General features: G+C 48.1%; 1 protein-coding gene across 1 annotated transcript in view; it reads left to right on the top strand.

The window, feature by feature from the left end:
• Window positions 1-18,111, top strand: part of LOC120045310 (serine palmitoyltransferase 3-like) — a 147,433-nt gene extending 129,322 nt beyond the window's left edge. Inside the window, exons 10-11 of the mRNA XM_038990190.1 lie at window positions 16,952-17,183; window positions 17,949-18,111. Coding sequence (XP_038846118.1) covers window positions 16,952-17,183; window positions 17,949-18,111 — 395 coding nt within the window. The remainder of the gene's footprint in view (window positions 1-16,951; window positions 17,184-17,948) is intronic.
• Window positions 18,112-19,168: the final 1,057 nt, after the last annotated feature.

A 19,168-nucleotide genomic window follows, 5' to 3' on the forward strand; every position in this document is an offset into this window, starting at 1 on the left:
TTCCATACAAGAAGTGAAAATTCTGAAAATGAGGCTCTGTGTCAGGGCCTGCCTATTCAACTGGCTTTTATTTATGGATCTGTATGCACTTCATACGCCTTCCACTAGATGTCAACAGGCAGTAGAAGGTTGAATGGGGTGTCTAGCTTGATGTGAGGCAAAATAAGAGCTTTTGGAGTGACAGGTCAGCTCTTTTGTCAGTTTTCAACTGCGCGCCGGGGAACCTCACATTGTCTTCTGAAAAGCGTTCGGTATACACTACGAATTGCTCCGGCTCTCATTTTATTGGATACATATGTTAATAACATCATAAAGATGGATTTTCAACCGAGTTTGACCAGTTTATTCTACGTTTATTGGGAATTTTGGAATTTTTCATTCCATGCGCCAAGAGATGAAGGACACGTGCGCTCCACAATGCTAGCCAAAGTTGCTAATTCGACAGAAGAAATGGACATTCTAAAACCAAACAACGATTTATTCTGGACCTAGGACTCCTTGCACAACATTCTGATGGAAGATCAGCAAAAGTAAGACAAAATTTATGATGTTATTTCGTATTTCTGTGTAATATGTTGGCTCCAACACGGCGGAGAATAGGTGAGCGCTGTCTCACAATAATGCATGCTGTATGTTGTGGTAAAGTTATTTAAAAAAATCTAACACAGCAGTTGCATTAAGAACCAGTGTATCTTTCATTTGCCATACAACAAGTATTTTTATGTAAAGTTTATGATGAGTTCTTTGGTTAGATTAGGTGAGTGTCCAAAATATCTCCGGACATTCTGGTGAATTGTTGCTACGTATTCACAATGTATAACCACGATTTGCAGCTCTAAATATGCACATTTTCGAACAAAACATAAATGTATTGTATAACATGATGTTATAAGACTGTCATCTGATGAAGTTGTCCAAAGGTTAGTGATTAATTTTATATCTATTGCTGGTTTTTGCGAAAGCTATGTTGGCGGTGAATAAATGCCTTTGTGTGTTTGGCTATTGTGGTAAGCTAATATAATTATATATTGTGTTTTCGCTGTAAAACACTTAAAAAATCCGAAATATTGGCTGGCTTCACAAGATGTTTATCTTTCATTTGCTGTACACCATGTATTTTTCATAAATGTTTTATGATGAGTATTTATTTATTTCACATTGCTCTCTGTAATTATTCTGGCTGCTTTGGTGCTATTTGTGATGGTGGCTGCAATGTAAAACTATGATTTATACCTCAAATATGCACATTTTCGAACAAAACAGAAATGTATTGTATAACATGATGTTATAAGACTGTCATCTGATGAAGTTGTTCAAGGTTAGTGATTAATTGTATCTCTATTTGTGGGTTTTGTGAAAGCTACCTATGCGGTGGAAACATGGTGAAAACATGCCGTTGTGTGTTTGGCTATTGTGGTTAGCTAATATAAATACATATTGTGTTTTCGCTGTAAAACATTTTAAAAATCAGAAATGATGGCTGATTTCACAAGATGTTTATCTTTCATTTGCTGTATTGGACTTGTGATTTCATGAAATTATATTATATGAAAGCCCTGTGGCGCTAGGCTAGGCTATGCTAGTCAGCTTTTTTGGTGAGGAGGATCCCGGATCCGGGAGGGAGAAGCGGTAGAGGTTAAATTGAAAGACGTAGCTAAAGAGTTGAGGCTTTACCGTACATGCTAAATTACACCAAATCACCTACTTATGGAAACACAACATCGCTATCAGCAAAGATGATTGAACATATGGACAATCCTTCTTGCATACAGTCACTGCTCTGCCTGTCCCGTCCTTTCCACCCGCCCTCACTCTGCTTGCTTCGCCCGCCCCCTTCTGGTGAGTTTTTCCGCTTAACCTATAAGGGTAAAAAATGACCCGCCACTATGTTTAACAGTAGAGAAAACCCCCTAAATTATATTTTTTCTAATTGAAATGTGATGACTTTTCCTAGAGTGACCCCCAACGTTAGAAAAAGTGAAACATCGCCTTTGTTCATATTTCCATGAAAGCTGTACACCACCAGGGTAGAAAGATTGTCTTATGGTCCTTTTTGACCCGGCAGTTATAAAATCCTTTACACACCACAAAAACCACACACACACACACACACACACACACACACACACACACACACACACACACACACACACACACACACACACACACACACACACACACACACACACACACACACACACACACACACACTGAGAAATGTAGCTTGTGTGCTACTGATTGAACTCAGCCAGCAGCTCCTGAAGAGGAAGATCACCATGGTTGACACAGTCAGAAAGATCAAGCCTGAGCTCCCCTGGCAAACTTTGATGAGAAGGCCTCTCTCCCCCCCTGCACTCCTCTCAACAAGGGGGAGAGAGGCCTTCTCATCAAAGTTTGCCTTCACCCCCACCACCACTCTAGTTTCTTACCTCCCAAAGAGGAACAAGAATGTGGTCCTCCTGAGCACACTGCACAAAACAGCTGAGATCAGTGATCGTGAGGACAGGAAACCAGCCGTCATCCTGTACTACAACCACAACAAAGGAGGCGTGGACAACCTGGACATGGTGATTGGAACATACAGCTGCAGGAGGATGACTGCCCGCTGGCCCCTGGTCATCTTCCATAACATTATTGATGTGTCCTCATACAATGTCTTTGTGATATGGAGCAAGATCAAACCTACCTGGATGACTGATAAGCGGAACAAGAGGAGGGTGTTCCTGAAGCATCTGGGAAAGGCACTTAACCCCACACATTCAAAGAAGGGTGCGCCTCCCCCGCACAGCAGCCTCTGCAGCGCTTGTGAAAGCTGTCCAGGGGGCTGAATCTTGTCCTGATCCACCTGAGGCTGCAGCTGGGGCATGCAAGAGGAGGAGATTCCAATTCTGCCCCCCAAAGATGGACTGAAAAACAAATACTATGTGCTGCATATGTGAGAAATACATCTGCAAAGTCCATGCACACACAACCTGCATACTGTCCTACATGTACTAATTAGAGTTGATTGAGTAATGGTCTTCACATTTTTGTTTTGTATCTATTATATTATTTTATTCTTATTTATTGTTGTTGTTTATACACCTTGTGGGTGGGGGCAATGTTAAAAAAAATGGGAGAAGACTAGTATTTTGTAGTTGAATTCCTCATTGTACAGTATATAAGAAGGGGAGTAGACAGAATGTTAAGACCACACAATGGGAGTATACAGAATGTTAAGACTACTACACAAGGGGAGTATACAGAATGTTAAGACTACACAAGGGGAGTATACAGAATGTTAAGACTACTACACAAGGGGAGTATACAGAATGTTAAGACTACACAAGGGGAGTATACAGAATGTTAAGACTACACAAGGGGAGTATACAGAATGTTAAGACTACACAAGGGGAGTATACAGAATGTTAAGACTACACAAGGGGAGTATACAGAATGTTAAGACTACACAAGGGGAGTATACAGAATGTTAAGACTACACAAGGGGAGTATACAGAATGTTAAGACTACTACACAAGGGGAGTATACAGAATGTTAAGACTACTACACAAGGGGAGTATACAGAATGTTAAGACTACTACACAAGGGGAGTATACAGAATGTTAAGACTACTACACAAGGGGAGTATACAGAATGTTAAGACTACACAAGGGGAGTATACAGAATGTTAAGACTACTACACAAGGGGAGTATACAGAATGTTAAGACTACACAAGGGGAGTATACAGAATGTTAAGACTACTACACAAGGGGAGTATACAGAATGTTAAGACTACACAAGGGGAGGATACAGAATGTTAAGACTACACAAGGGGAGTATACAGAATGTTAAGACTACACAAGGGGAGTATACAGAATGTTAAGACTACACAAGGGGAGTAGACAGAATGTTAAGACTACACAAGGGGAGTATACAGAATGTTAAGACTACACAAGGGGAGTATACAGAATGTTAAGACTACACAAGGGGAGTATACAGAATGTTAAGACTACTACACAAGGGGAGTATACAGAATGTTAAGACTACACAAGGGGAGTATACAGAATGTTAAGACCACACAAGGGGAGTAGACAGAATGTTAAGACCACACAAGGGGAGTAGACAGAATGTTAAGACTACACAAGGGGAGTATACAGAATGTTAAGACTACACAAGGGGAGTAGACAGAATGTTAAGACTACACAAGGGGAGTATACAGAATGTTAAGACCACACACAGGGAGTATACAGAATGTTAAGACTACACAAGGGGAGTATACAGAATGTTAAGACTACACAAGGGGAGTAGACAGAATGTTAAGACTACACAAGGGGAGTATACAGAATGTTAAGACCACACACAGGGAGTATACAGAATGTTAAGACTACACAAGGGGAGTATACAGAATGTTAAGACTACACAAGGGGAGTAGACAGAATGTTAAGACTACACAAGGGGAGTATACAGAATGTTAAGACCACACAAGGGGAGTAGACAGAATGTTAAGACTACACAAGGGGAGTATACAGAATGTTAACACCACACAAGGGGAGTATACAGAATGTTAACACCACACAAGGGGAGTATACAGAATGTTAAGACCACACAAGGGGAGTATACAGAATGTTAAGACCACACAAGGGGAGTATACAGAATGTTAAGACCACACAAGGGGAGTATACAGAATGTTAAGACTACACAAGGGGAGTATACAGAATGTTAAGACTACACAAGGGGAGTATACAGAATGTTAAGACCACACAAGGGGAGTAGACAGAATGTTAAGACTACACAAGGGGAGTATACAGAATGTTAAGACTACACAAGGGGAGTAGACAGAATGTTAAGACTACACAAGGGGAGTATACAGAATGTTAAGACCACACACAGGGAGTATACAGAATGTTAAGACTACACAAGGGGAGTATACAGAATGTTAAGACTACACAAGGGGAGTAGACAGAATGTTAAGACTACACAAGGGGAGTATACAGAATGTTAAGACCACACACAGGGAGTATACAGAATGTTAAGACTACACAAGGGGAGTATACAGAATGTTAAGACTACACAAGGGGAGTATACAGAATGTTAAGACTACACAAGGGGAGTATACAGAATGTTAAGACTACTACACAAGGGGAGTATACAGAATGTTAAGACTACTACACAAGGGGAGTATACAGAATGTTAAGACTACTACACAAGGGGAGTATACAGAATGTTAAGACTACACAAGGGGAGTATACAGAATGTTAAGACTACTACACAAGGGGAGTATACAGAATGTTAAGACTACACAAGGGGAGTATACAGAATGTTAAGACTACTACACAAGGGGAGTATACAGAATGTTAAGACTACACAAGGGGAGGATACAGAATGTTAAGACTACACAAGGGGAGTATACAGAATGTTAAGACTACACAAGGGGAGTATACAGAATGTTAAGACTACACAAGGGGAGTATACAGAATGTTAAGACTACACAAGGGGAGTAGACAGAATGTTAAGACTACACAAGGGGAGTATACAGAATGTTAAGACTACACAAGGGGAGTATACAGAATGTTAAGACTACACAAGGGGAGTATACAGAATGTTAAGACTACTACACAAGGGGAGTATACAGAATGTTAAGACTACACAAGGGGAGTATACAGAATGTTAAGACCACACAAGGGGAGTAGACAGAATGTTAAGACCACACAAGGGGAGTAGACAGAATGTTAAGACTACACAAGGGGAGTATACAGAATGTTAAGACTACACAAGGGGAGTAGACAGAATGTTAAGACTACACAAGGGGAGTATACAGAATGTTAAGACCACACACAGGGAGTATACAGAATGTTAAGACTACACAAGGGGAGTATACAGAATGTTAAGACTACACAAGGGGAGTAGACAGAATGTTAAGACTACACAAGGGGAGTATACAGAATGTTAAGACCACACACAGGGAGTATACAGAATGTTAAGACTACACAAGGGGAGTATACAGAATGTTAAGACTACACAAGGGGAGTAGACAGAATGTTAAGACTACACAAGGGGAGTATACAGAATGTTAAGACCACACAAGGGGAGTAGACAGAATGTTAAGACTACACAAGGGGAGTATACAGAATGTTAACACCACACAAGGGGAGTATACAGAATGTTAACACCACACAAGGGGAGTATACAGAATGTTAAGACCACACAAGGGGAGTATACAGAATGTTAAGACCACACAAGGGGAGTATACAGAATGTTAAGACTACACAAGGGGAGTATACAGAATGTTAAGACTACACAAGGGGAGTATACAGAATGTTAAGACTACACAAGGGGAGTATACAGAATGTTAAGACTACACAAGGGGAGTATACAGAATGTTAAGACTACACAAGGGGAGTATACAGAATGTTAAGACTACACAAGGGGTGTATACAGAATGTTAAGACTACACAAGGGGAGTATACAGAATGTTAAGACTACACAAGGGGTGTATACAGAATGTTAAGACTACACAAGGGGAGTATACAGAATGTTAAGACTACACAAGGGGAGTATACAGAATGTTAAGACTACACAAGGGGAGTAGACAGAATGTTAAGACTACACAAGGGGAGTAGACAGAATGTTAAGACCACACAAGGGGAGGATACAGAATGTTAAGACTACACAAGGGGAGTAGACAGAATGTTAAGACTACACAAGGGGAGTAGACAGAATGTTAAGACTACACAAGGGGAGTATACAGAATGTTAAGACTACACAAGGGGAGTAGACAGAATGTTAAGACTACACAAGGGGAGGATACAGAATGTTAAGACCACACAAGGGGAGTATACAGAATGTTAAGACTACACAAGGGGAGTATACAGAATGTTAAGACTACACAAGGGGAGGATACAGAATGTTAAGACTACACAAGGGGAGGAGACAGAATGTTAAGACTACACAAGGGGAGGATACAGAATGTTAAGACCACAAAAGGGTTAAGTACTTTTTGCCTTTTTGAAATTCTTCCATCCTTCATCTTTCAGTTTTTGTCCACAGTTTAATTTGATTGGTCTATTTTGCTTGCGATGCGTGACATTTGATTTCATTGGTCAACTGTCTAAACAATGAAGATTCGTTTTTTTCTGACTTTCCTTTCCGTGATCATGATCCACTATTATGAATAGCCTACTGTAACGGACGGTTTTAAAAACACTTCACTCAAAACATACTTAAGTAAAAGTTAAATGCTTGACTCAATGTATTACAAGTATTCGGAAAATGTAGTTACAGTAACGAGAGTATTTGTAATTAGTTACTTCCAGCCCAGATAATGTGTAGTCATGTATTGAAACGTACAGCAAAGCCGAATCATAACCATAATCATTCACTGTTGAATTTTAATTAGCCTACTTAGCAACTACGATGAGTTATTAACTAATTTAGTCCAATTTCTCAATGTGTCACATGACATCTTTCCAGAATACAAGAATAAAACATAACTTATTTAATCCAACTGAAGCTATTGGTTCGGCCTTCCTTAGCTGTGCTTCAAAAAGAGGTTAGTTAAAATTGCATTTTCAGGAAGACGTCTAGCTGTGGCATAGCACAGCCCCACTACCTAATGCTCCCCTCTTCCTCCTTCCACCTCCCAAAACTCCCCTCTCCCTCCTCCTCCAAACACTCCCTTCTCCTTCCACCTCCCAAAACTCCCCTCTCCCTCCTCCTCTCTCCTCCACACTGATAACCATCTCTCCCTCCTTCTCCTTCCTCCGTCTCCCCTCTCCCTCCCCCTCCCAACACTCCCCTCTCCCTCCTCCTCCCAACACTCCCCCCTCCCAACACTCCCCCAACCCTCCCCTCTCCCTCCACCTCCCAAAACTCCCCTCCTCCCTCCACCTCCCAACACTCCCCTCTCCCTCCTCCTTCCAACACTCCCCTCTCCTGCCTCCCAACACTCCCCCCTACCTCCACCTCCCAACACTTCCCCTACCTCCACCTCCCAACACTCCCCCCTCCCTCCACCTCCCAACACTCCCCCCTCCCTCCACCTCCCAACACTCCCTCCTCCCTCCACCTCCCAACACTCCCCCCTCCCTCCACCTCCCAATACTTCCCCCTCCCTCCACCTCCCAACACTCCCTCCTCCCTCCACCTCCCAACACTCCCCTTCCCTCCCCCTCCCTACACTCCCCTCTCCCTCCTCCTTCCAACACTCCCCTCTCCTGCCTCCCAACACTCCCCCCTACCTCCACCTCCCAACACTTCCCCTACCTCCACCTCACAACACTCCCCCCTCCCTCCACCTCCCAACACTCCCTCCTCCCTCCACCTCCCAACACTCCCCCCTCCCTCCACCTCCCAACACTCCCCCCCTCCCTCCACCTCCCAACACTCCCCCCTCCCTCCACCTCCCAACACTCCCCCCCTCCCTCCACCTCCCAACACTCCCCCCTCCCTCCACCTCCCAACACTCCCTTCTCCCTCCACCTCCCAACACTCCCCCCTCCCTCCACCTCCCAATACTTCCCCCTCCCTCCACCTCCCAACACTCCCTTCTCCCTCCACCTCCCAACACTCCCCCCTCCCTCCACCTCCCAACACTCCCCCCCTCCCTCCACCTCCCAACACTCCCTTCTCCCTCCACCTCCCAACACTCCCCCCTCCCTCCACCTCCCAATACTTCCCCCTCCCTCCACCTCCCAACACTCCCTTCTCCCTCCACCTCCCAAAACTCCCCTCCTCCCTCCACCTCCCAAAACTCCCCTCCTCCCTCCACCTCCCAACACTCCCCCCTCCCTCCACCTCCCAACACTCCCCCCCTCCCTCCACCTCCCAACACTCCCCCCTCCCTCCACCTCCCAACACTCCCCCCTCCCTCCACCTCCCAACACTCCCTTCTCCCTCCACCTCCCAACACTCCCTTCTCCCTCCACCTCCCAACAATCCCCCCTCCCTCCACCTCCCAACACTCCCCCCTCCCTCCTCCTCCCGACACTCCTGGCCTTCAGAAATAATTTAAGATTTAATCTGTGATATTTTCAAAGGTCAGAGCTACAACAAAGAGACAGAACATGCCGATGGACTAGGCATGAAGATGAGAAGGAGGACCAGAGGTAAGCTTCTCTCTGCTCAGCGGCAGAGAGACAAGCTAGCTACAATCACATCAGTGTGGGACAAGTGGGTGGACCGCCTACCCCTGTTTTACAACCCTGGGCCCAACGTTACTGTTGATGAGCAGCTTATGCCATTTAGGGGCCGCTGCCCATTCAGACAGTACATACCGTCTAAACCCGCAAAATATGGAATCAAGATCTGGGCTGCCTGTGACGCTGCTTCATCGTATATGTGGAACTTGCACGTGTATACGGAGAAGTCAGGAGTAGCCCCTGAGAAGAACCAAGGGATGAGGGTTGTCCTGGACGTGACACAGGGACTCCGTGGCCAAAACATCACATGCAGTTACTTTTTTACTTCGCACAAGCTGGGACAGGAGCTCCTTAAGAGGAAGCTGATGATGGGACAGGAGCTCCTCAAGAGGAAGCTGACGATGGGACAGGAGCTCCTCAAGAGGAAGCTGACGATGGGACAGGAGCTCCTCAAGAGGAAGCTGACGATGGGACAGGAGCTCCTCAAGAGGAAGCTGACGATGGGACAGGAGCTCCTCAAGAGGAAGCTGATGATGGGACAGGAGCTCCTCAAGAGGAAGCTGACGATGGGACAGGAGCTCCTCAAGAGGAAGCTGATGATGGGACAGGAGCTCCTCAAGAGGAAGCTGATGATGGGACAGGAGCTCCTCAAGAGGAAGCTGATGATGGGACAGGAGCTCCTCAAGAGGAAGCTGATGATGGGACAGGAGCTCCTCAAGAGGAAGCTGATGATGGTAGGAACAGTATGTAAAAACAAGCCAGAGCTCCCACCTCAGCTGTTGAATACACTGAACAGGCCTATCAATTCCTCTAAGTTGGTGTTCACGGCAGACACGTCCCCAATGTCCAAGTGCCAAAGAAAGACAAGAATGTGTTACTCAACCACACAACTACTGTAGTGGTCATCCAGTCCCATCCTTCAACTCCCCTCAACCCCTCCCATCTATCTCTGAACACCATCCAGTCCCATCCTTCAGCTCCCCTCAACCCCTCCCATCTATCTCTGAACACCATCCAGTCCCATCCTTCAGCTCCCCTCAACCCCTCCCATCTATCTCCTAACACCATCCAGTCCCATCCTTCAGCTCCCCTCAACCCCTCCCATCTATCTCTGACCACCATCCTGTCCCATCCTTCAGCTAACCTCAACCCCTCCAATCTATCTCTGAACACCATCCAGTCCCATCCTTCAGCTCCCCTCAACCCCTCCCATCTATCTCTGAACACCATCCAGTCCCATCCTTCAGCTAACCTCAACCCCTCCCATCTATCACTGAAGACCATCCAGTCCCATCCTTCAGCTCCCCTCGACCCCTCCCATCTATCTCTGAACACCATCCAGTCCCATCCTTCAGCTCCCCTCAACCCCTCCCATCTATCTCTGAACACCATCCTGTCCCATCCTTCAGCTAACCTCAACCCCTCCCATCTATCTCCTAACACCATCCAGTCCCATCCTTTAGCTCCCCTCAACCCCTCCCATCTATCTCTGAACACCATCCAGTCCCATCCTTCAGCTCCCCTTAACCCCTCCCATCTATCTCTGAACACCATCCAGTCCCATCCTTTAGCTCCCCTCAACCCCTCCCATCTATCTCCTAACACCATCCAGTCCCACCCTTCAGCTCTCCTCAACCCCTCCCATCTATCTCCTAACACCATCCAGTCCCGGCCTTCAGCTCCCCTCAACCCCTCCCATCTATCTCTGAACACCATCCAGTTTTGATTTATTTTTGCCATATAGTTTCCATCTGTGCTGTTCCACAACAGTTCTGAACCTATATACATTTTACGGACACAGTATATTTTACATGAGTTATCATCTTGTGTTAGTCCCACCTAATGCTCTCACTTTGTAAAGGAAATACATAAGATCCTCCACTCACTCACACAGTGGCACTGCTTTACAAAACAACTTAACTCATGAACCAGGTGATTGTCTATGAGTTGATCTGTGTCCTCTTTGACCTGGCCTCTAATTATGGGAGGGAGGGAGGGAGAGGAGAGGAGAGAGAGACAGGAAAGAGAGAGAGAGAGAGAGAGCAAGCGACAGGAAAGAGAGAGAGAGAGAGAGAGAGAGAGAGAGAGAGAGAGAGAGAGAGAGAGAGAGAGAGAGGGACGGGATGGGACGGGAAAGAGAGAGAGAGAGAGACAGAGAGAGAGAGAGAGCGAGGGACAGGAAAGAGAGAGAGAGAGAGAGAGAGCGAGGGACGGGAAAGAGAGAGGCAGAGAGAGGGCGAGGGAGAAAAAGAGGAGCAAGAGACGGAAGTCTTGTCTGTCAGACAGTAGTTCAGCTCGGTGTGTGATGGGGAGAGAGACAGAGAGACTGGAAGGAAGAAGAGACTCAGCTCGGTGTGTGATGGTGATACTGATAGTCATCTCAGCGGTCCCAGACAATAGAATGAAACATTCATGAGGTGGCTGTTTTCTGACACGAGCTGATCAACAGTGTTGTCTCTACTGCCCCTCCCCTGCTTCTCTTTCCCTCTCATCCCTCGTGTGACATTAATGAATCTCTGGTCGCTGTAGATGAGAATATGGGTCATCTCTGCTACTGCTGTAACTGTCTGTTCTGCCCCCTCCCTGCCCCCCCCCCCCCCCCCCCTCCATCAACCCTTCCCCATTCTCATTGAATGTTTTCAGTCTGCTTCCAGTCTTGTCTTGTCTGTCTGTCTGTCTGTCTGTCTGTCTGTCTGTCTGTCTGTCTGTCTGTCTGTCTGTCTGTCTGTCTGTCTGTCTGTCTGTCTGTCTGTCTGTCTGTCTGTCTGTCTGTCTGTCTGTCTGTCTGTCTGTCTGTCTGTCTGTGTGTGTGTCCTCTCATCATATGTTTGTAGTCTGCTCCCAGTCTTGTCTTGTCTGTCTGTCTGTCTGTCTGTGTGTCAGATATTCCCATAGCAGTCTGCTCCATGTCCTGGGGTTGACTACTGGGTTTGATGTGGAGCCCCTGTTTAAACCTCTACCACACAGCCCTTGAGTTAGTGTGTGTGTGTGTGTGTGTGTGTGTGTGTGTGTGTGTGTCTGTGTCTCTCTGTGTGTGTTTGTGTCTCTGTGTGTGTGTGTGTGTGTGTGTGTGTGTGTGTGTGTGTGTGTGTGTGTGTGTGTGTGTGTGTGTGTGTGTGTGTGTGTGTGTGTGTGTGTGTGTGTGTGTGTGTGTGTGTGTGTGTGTGTGTGTGTGTCTGTGTCTCTCTGTGTGTCTGTGTCTGTGTCTGTGTCTCTCTGTGTGTCTGTGTCTGTGTCTGTGTGTGTGTGTGTGTGTGTGTGTCTGTGTCTGTGTCTCTGTGTGTGTGTGTGTGTGTGTGTGTGTGTGTGTGTGTGTGTGTGTGTGTGTGTGTGTGTGTGTGTGTGTGTGTGTGTGTGTGTGTGTGTGTGTGTGTGTGTGTGTGTGTGTGTGTGTGTGTGTGTGTGTGTGTGTGTGTGTGTCTGTGAACACGCTTTGCGTTTGGCAGCTCCGCTAAGACCGCCAGGTCTATACCAGACTCACCATTAGATTTTAATGAAGTCAACCGCAGTGCAGTCAGTCTCACCACTGAAGAACAGATCAGTCGGATCTGGTAGTTACTAACTATGTGCATCAATCCGTCAAAGGATTATACATTAACACTTTCGCCTTAGACTTTCACAGTTTTTTTCCCCCTTAATAATAGTTATAGTTTAGTGTTTGATAGTAATTTAGGAAATGGAATATTGTGGAATGAATTCAGTAATCCGGTGTTGTATAGATGAAACATATGGCACATGGTACAGATCTTAATAGGACGCCAGGGGTTCTATTTCCGAACTGGCGTTAAGACGGCGCTAGTGTCAAACGCTACATTTCCTTTGTAAATTCCGGTGTGTTAAAACTGGCGCGCTGACAGTTTTCAGTCCTAACGCCAGGTTTGACAATTTACCTGTCTTATATCAGCTCTCTTGTGCTCAGACGGGCGGGGGTGGAAATATTTTAAGGGTATCCTTAAAAAAATATATCTAAGTGTTCATTTCAGGGCAACGCTGATAAAGGGGGTATCTAAGACCAACCAAAAGCTGGTTTTAGCAGTGAAACAGTTAGTTATGGTATGAATTTTGACGACGGAAACGCAGCCTATCCAGCCGTGACGCACGCTGTCCATATGAACATGGGACAAGAGGACTGTTATACACTGTTATTACTACACTGTTATACCACTACACTGTTATAAAACTATACACTGTTATAAAACTATACACTGTTATAAAACTACACTGTTATACCACTACACTGTTATAAAACTATACACTGTTTTAAAACTATATGCTGTTATAACACTACACTGTTATTAAACTACACTGTTATAAAACTACACTGTTATAAAACTATATGCTGTTATAAAACTACACTGTTATTAAACTACACTGTTATAAAACTACACTGTTATAAAACTATACACTGTTATAAAACTACACTGTTATTAAACTATACACTGTTCTTTAACTACACTGTTATAAAACTACACTGTTATAAAACTACACTGTTATTAAACTACACTGTTATAAAACTACACTGTTATAAAACTATACACTGTTCTTTAACTACACTGTTATATAACTACACTGTTATACAACTACACTGTTATACAACTACACTGTTATACAACTACACTGTTATTAAACTACACTGTTATTAAACTACACTGTTATATAACTACACTGTTATAAAACTACACTGTTATTAAACTACACTGTTATTATACTACACTGTTATAAAACTACACTGTTATAAAACTATACACTGTTATACCACTACACTGTTATAAAACTACACAGTTATACAACTACACTGTTATACAACTACACTGTTATACAACTACACTCTTATAAAACTACACTATTAGTAAACTACACTGTTATAAAACTACACTGTTATACCACTACACTGTTATACAACTACACTGTTATACAACTACACTCTTATAAAACTACACTGTTATACAACTGCACTGTTGTAAAACTACACTGTTATACAACTACACTGTTATACAACTACACTCTTATAAAACTACACTATTAGTAAACTACACTGTTATACCACTACACTGTTATACACCTACACTGTTATACAACCACACTCTTATAAAACTACACTATTAGTAAACTACACTGTTATAAAACTACACTGTTATACCACTACACTGTTATACAACTACACTGTTATACAACTACACTCTTATAAAACTACACTGTTATACAACTGCACTGTTGTAAAACTACACTGTTATACAACTACACTGTTATACAACTACACTCTTATAAAACTACACTATTAGTAAACTACACTGTTATAAAACGACACTGTTATAACACTACACTGTTAAAACACTACACTGTTATAACACTACGCTGTTATTAAACTACACTGTTGTAAAACTACACTGTTATTAAACTACACTGTTGTAAAACTACACTGTTATTAAACTACACTGTTATTAAACTACACACTGTCATTGAACTACACTGTTATAAAACTACACTGTTATTAAACTACACTGTTGTAAAACTACACTGTTATTAAACTACACTGTTATTAAACTACACACTGTCATTGAACTACACTGTTATAAAACTACACTGTTATTAAACTACACTGTTATTAAACTACACACTGTCATTGAACTACACTGTTATAAAACTACACTGTTATTAAACTACACTGTTATAAAACTACACTGTTATAAAACTACACTCTTTTCTACTTTCAACTCTTGGCATTTGAGAGCTTTGTAATGGTAGGAGTGGGGGTCACTTGTTTTTCAACGATTATAGAATTTGATGGCTCTTTATTTTGGATTTTAACCAGTAGAGGTAATTGGCCTAATTCTGCTCTGCATGCGTAGTTTGGAGTTTTTCTCAGTACTCTGAGGAGGCTCTTACCAAACTCTGCATACAGGGTTGCAATTTGGTGTTTGTCCCATTTGTCAAATTTTTGCTTTGTAAAGAGAACCCCACACTGCACTGCCATATAATGCAATTGGCAGTGGTGTATAGTACTTAAGTTAGAATTTTTTAAAATAAATACTTAATTAAGTAGATTTTGCAGTATCTGTACTTTACTTCACTATATTTTGACAGATTTTACTTTTACTTCACTACATTCCTATAGAAAATAATGTACTTTTTACATTTTTCTTGACAACCCAAAAGTACTCGTTATATTTTGAATGCTTAGCAGGACAAGAAAACTGTCCAATTCACTCACTTAAAGAGTAAAATAATGGTCATCCCTACTGCATCTGATCTGAAGGACTCACTAAACACAAATGTTTTGTTTGTAAATTATGTTCGAGTGTTGGAATTTAATTTAAATTTTTTTTTCTTTAATCTTTATTTAACTAGGCAAGTCAGTTAAGAACACATTTTTATTTCCAATGACGGCCTAGGAACGGTGGGTTAACTGCCTTGTTCAGGGGCAGAACGACCGATTCTTGTCAGTTCATGGATTCGATCTAGCAACCTTTCGGTTACTGGCCCAACGTCCTAAGGGCCCAACGTCCTAAGGGCCCAACGTCCTAAGGGCCCAACGTCCTAAGGGGCCAACATCCTAAGGGCCCAATGCCCTAAGGGCCCAACGTCCTAAGGGGCCAACATCCTAAGGGCCCAATGCCCTAAGGGCCCAACGTCCTAAGGGGCCAACATCCTAAGGGCCCAATGCCCTAAGGGCCCAACGTCCTAAGGGCCCAACGTCCTAAGGGGCCAACGTCCTAAGGGCCCAACGTCCTAAGGGCCCAACGTCCTAAGGGCCCAATGCCCTAAGGGCCCAACGTCCTAAGGGCCCAACGTCCTAAGGGCCCAACGTCCTAAGGGGCCAACGTCCTAAGGGCCCAACGTCCTAAGGGCCCAACGTCCTAAGGGCCCAACGTCCTAAGGGCCCAACGTCCTAAGGGCCCAACGTCCTAAGGGCCCAACGTCCTAAGGGCCCAACGTCCTAAGGGCCCAACGTCCTAAGGGGCCAACATCCTAAGGGCCCAATGCCCTAAGGGCCCAATGCCCTAAGGGCCCAACGTCCTAAGGGCCCAACGTCCTAAGGGCCCAACGTCCTAAGGGCCCAATGCCCTAAGGGCCCAACGTCCTAAGGGCCCAACGTCCTAAGGGCCCAACGTCCTAAGGGGCCAACGTCCTAAGGGGCCAACGTCCTAAGGGCCCAATGCCCTAAGGGCCCAACGTCCTAAGGGCCCAACGTCCTAAGGGCCCAACATCCTAAGGGCCCAATGCCCTAAGGGCCCAACGTCCTAAGGGCCCAACGTCCTAAGGGCCCAACGTCCTAAGGGGCCAACGTCCTAAGGGCCCAATGCCCTAAGGGCCCAACGTCCTAAGGGCCCAACGTCCTAAGGGCCCAACGCCCTAGGGGCCCAACGTCCTAAGGGCCCAACGCCCTAAGGGCCCAACGTCCTAAGGGCCCAACGCCCTAAGGGCCCAACGTCCTAAGGGCCCAACGTCCTAAGGGCCCAACGCCCTAAGGGCCCAACGTCCTAAGGGCCCAACGTCCTAAGGGCCCAACGTCCTAAGGGCCAAACGTCCTAAGGGCCCAACGTCCTAAGGGCCCAACGTCCTAAGGGCCCAACGCCCTAAGGGCCCAACGTCCTAAGGGCCCAACGTCCTAAGGGCCCAACGTCCTAAGGGGCCAACGTCCTAAGGGCCCAATGCCCTAAGGGCCCAACGTCCTAAGGGCCCAACGCCCTAAGGGCCCAACGCCCTCGCCCTAGGGGCCCAACGCCCTAAGGGCCCAACGCCCTAGGGGCCCAACGCCCTAAGGGCCCAACGCCCTCGCCCTAGGGGCCCAACGCCCTAAGGGCCCAACGCCCTAAGGGCCCAACGTCCTAAGGGCCCAACGCCCTAAGGGCCCAACGCCAGGGCCCAACGCCAGGGGCCCAACGCCAGGGGCCCAACGTCCTAATGGCCCAACGCCAGGGGCCCAACGCCCTAAGGGCCCAACGCCAGGGGCCCAACGTCCTAAGGGCCCAACGCCAGGGGCCCAACGCCCTAAGGGCCCAACGCCAGGGGCCCAACGTCCTAAGGGCCCAACGCCCTAATGGCCCAACGCCCCAGGGCCCAACGTCCTAAGGGCCCAACGCCCTAAGGGCCCAACGCCCTAAGGGGCCAACGCCAGGGCCCAACGCCAGGGCCCAACGTCCTAAGGGCCCAACGTCCTAAGGGCCCAACGCCCTAAGGGGCCAACGCCCTAGGGGCCCAACGTCCTAAGGGCCCAACGTCCTAAGGGCCCAACGCCAGGGCCCAACGTCCTAAGGGCCCAACGCCCTAAGGGGCCAACGCCCTAGGGGCCCAACGTCCTAAGGGCCCAACGTCCTAAGGGCCCAACGCCAGGGCCCAACGTCCTAAGGGCCCAACGCCCTAAGGGGCCAACGCCCTAGGGGCCCAACGCCCTAAGGGCCCAACGCCCTAAGGGCCCAACGTCCTAAGGGCCCAACGTCCTAAGGGCCCAATGCCCTAAGGGCCAAACGTCCTAAGGGCCCAACGTCCTAAGGGCCCAACGTCCTAAGGGCCCAACGTCCTAAGGGGCCAACGTCCTAAGGGCCCAATGCCCTAAGGGCCCAACGTCCTAAGGGCCCAACGCCCTCGCCCTAGGGGCCCAACGCCCTAAGGGCCCAACGCCCTAGGGGCCCAACGCCCTAAGGGCCCAACGCCCTCGCCCTAGGGGCCCAACGCCCTAAGGGCCCAACGCCCTAAGGGCCCAACGTCCTAAGGGCCCAACGCCCTAAGGGCCCAACGCCAGGGCCCAACGCCAAGGCCCAACGCCATGGGCCCAACGCCCTAAGGGCCCAACGTCCTAAGGGCCCAACGCCCTAAGGGCCCAACGCCAGGGCCCAACGCCAGGGCCCAACGCCAGGGGCCCAACGCCAGGGGCCCAACGTCCTAAGGGCCCAACGCCAGGGGCCCAACGCCCTAAGGGCCCAACGCCAGGGGCCCAACGTCCTAGGGCCCAACGCCCTAGGGGCCCAACGCCCTAAGGGCCCAACGCCCTAGGGGCCCAACGCCCTAGGGGCCCAACGCCCTCGTCCTAAGGGCCCAACGCCCTCGTCCTAAGGGCCCAACGCCCTAGGGGCCCAACGCCCTAGGGGCCCAACGCCCTCGTCCTAAGGGCCCAACGCCCTCGTCCTAAGGGCCCAACGCCCTAGGGGCCCAACGCCCTAGGGGCCCAACGCCCTCGCCCTAGGGGCCCAACGCCCTCGCCCTAGGGGCCCAACGCCCTCGCCCTAGGGGCCCAACGCCCTCGCCCTAGGGGCCCAACGCCCTCGCCCTAAGGGCCCAACGCCCTCGCCCTAGCGGCCCAACGCCCTCGCCCTAGGGGCCCAACGCCCTCGCCCTAAGGGCCCAACGCCCTCGCCCTAGGGGCCCAACGCCCTCGCCCTAAGGGCCCAACGCCCTCGCCCTAAGGGCCCAACGCCCTCGCCCTAGGGGCCCAACGCCCTCGCCCTAAGGGCCCAACGCCCTCGCCCTAGGGGCCCAACGCCCTCGTCCTAGGGGCCCAACGCCCTCGTCCTAGGGGCCCAACGCCCTCGTCCTAGGGGCCCAACGCCCTCGTCCTAGGGGCCCAACGCCCTCGCCCTAAGGGCCCAACGCCCTCGCCCTAAGGGCCCAACGCCCTCGCCCTAAGGGCCCAACGCCCTCGCCCTAGGGCCCAACGCCCTCGCCCTAGGGCCCAACGCCCTCGCCCTAAGGGCCCAACGTCCTAGGGGCCCAACGCCCTCGCCCTAGGGGCCCAACGTCCTAGGGGCCCAACGCCCTCGCCCTAGGGGCCCAACGCCCTCGTCCTAGGGGCCCAACGCCCTCGCCCTAGGGGCCCAACGCCCTCGCCCTAGGGGCCCAACGCCCTCGCCCTAGGGGCCCAACGCCCTTGCCCTAGGGGCCCAACACCCTCGCCCTAGGGGCCCAACGTCCTAGGGGCCCAACGCCCTCGCCCTAGGGGCCCAACGCCCTCGCCCTAGGGGCCCAACGTCCTAGGGGCCCATCGCCCTCGCCCTAGGGGCCCAACGCCCTCGCCCTAGGGGCCCAACGCCCTCGCCCTAGGGGCCCAACGCCC

This window comes from Salvelinus namaycush, chromosome 4 (assembly GCF_016432855.1).
Source record: "Salvelinus namaycush isolate Seneca chromosome 4, SaNama_1.0, whole genome shotgun sequence".
NCBI classification, from domain to species: domain Eukaryota; kingdom Metazoa; phylum Chordata; class Actinopteri; order Salmoniformes; family Salmonidae; genus Salvelinus; species Salvelinus namaycush.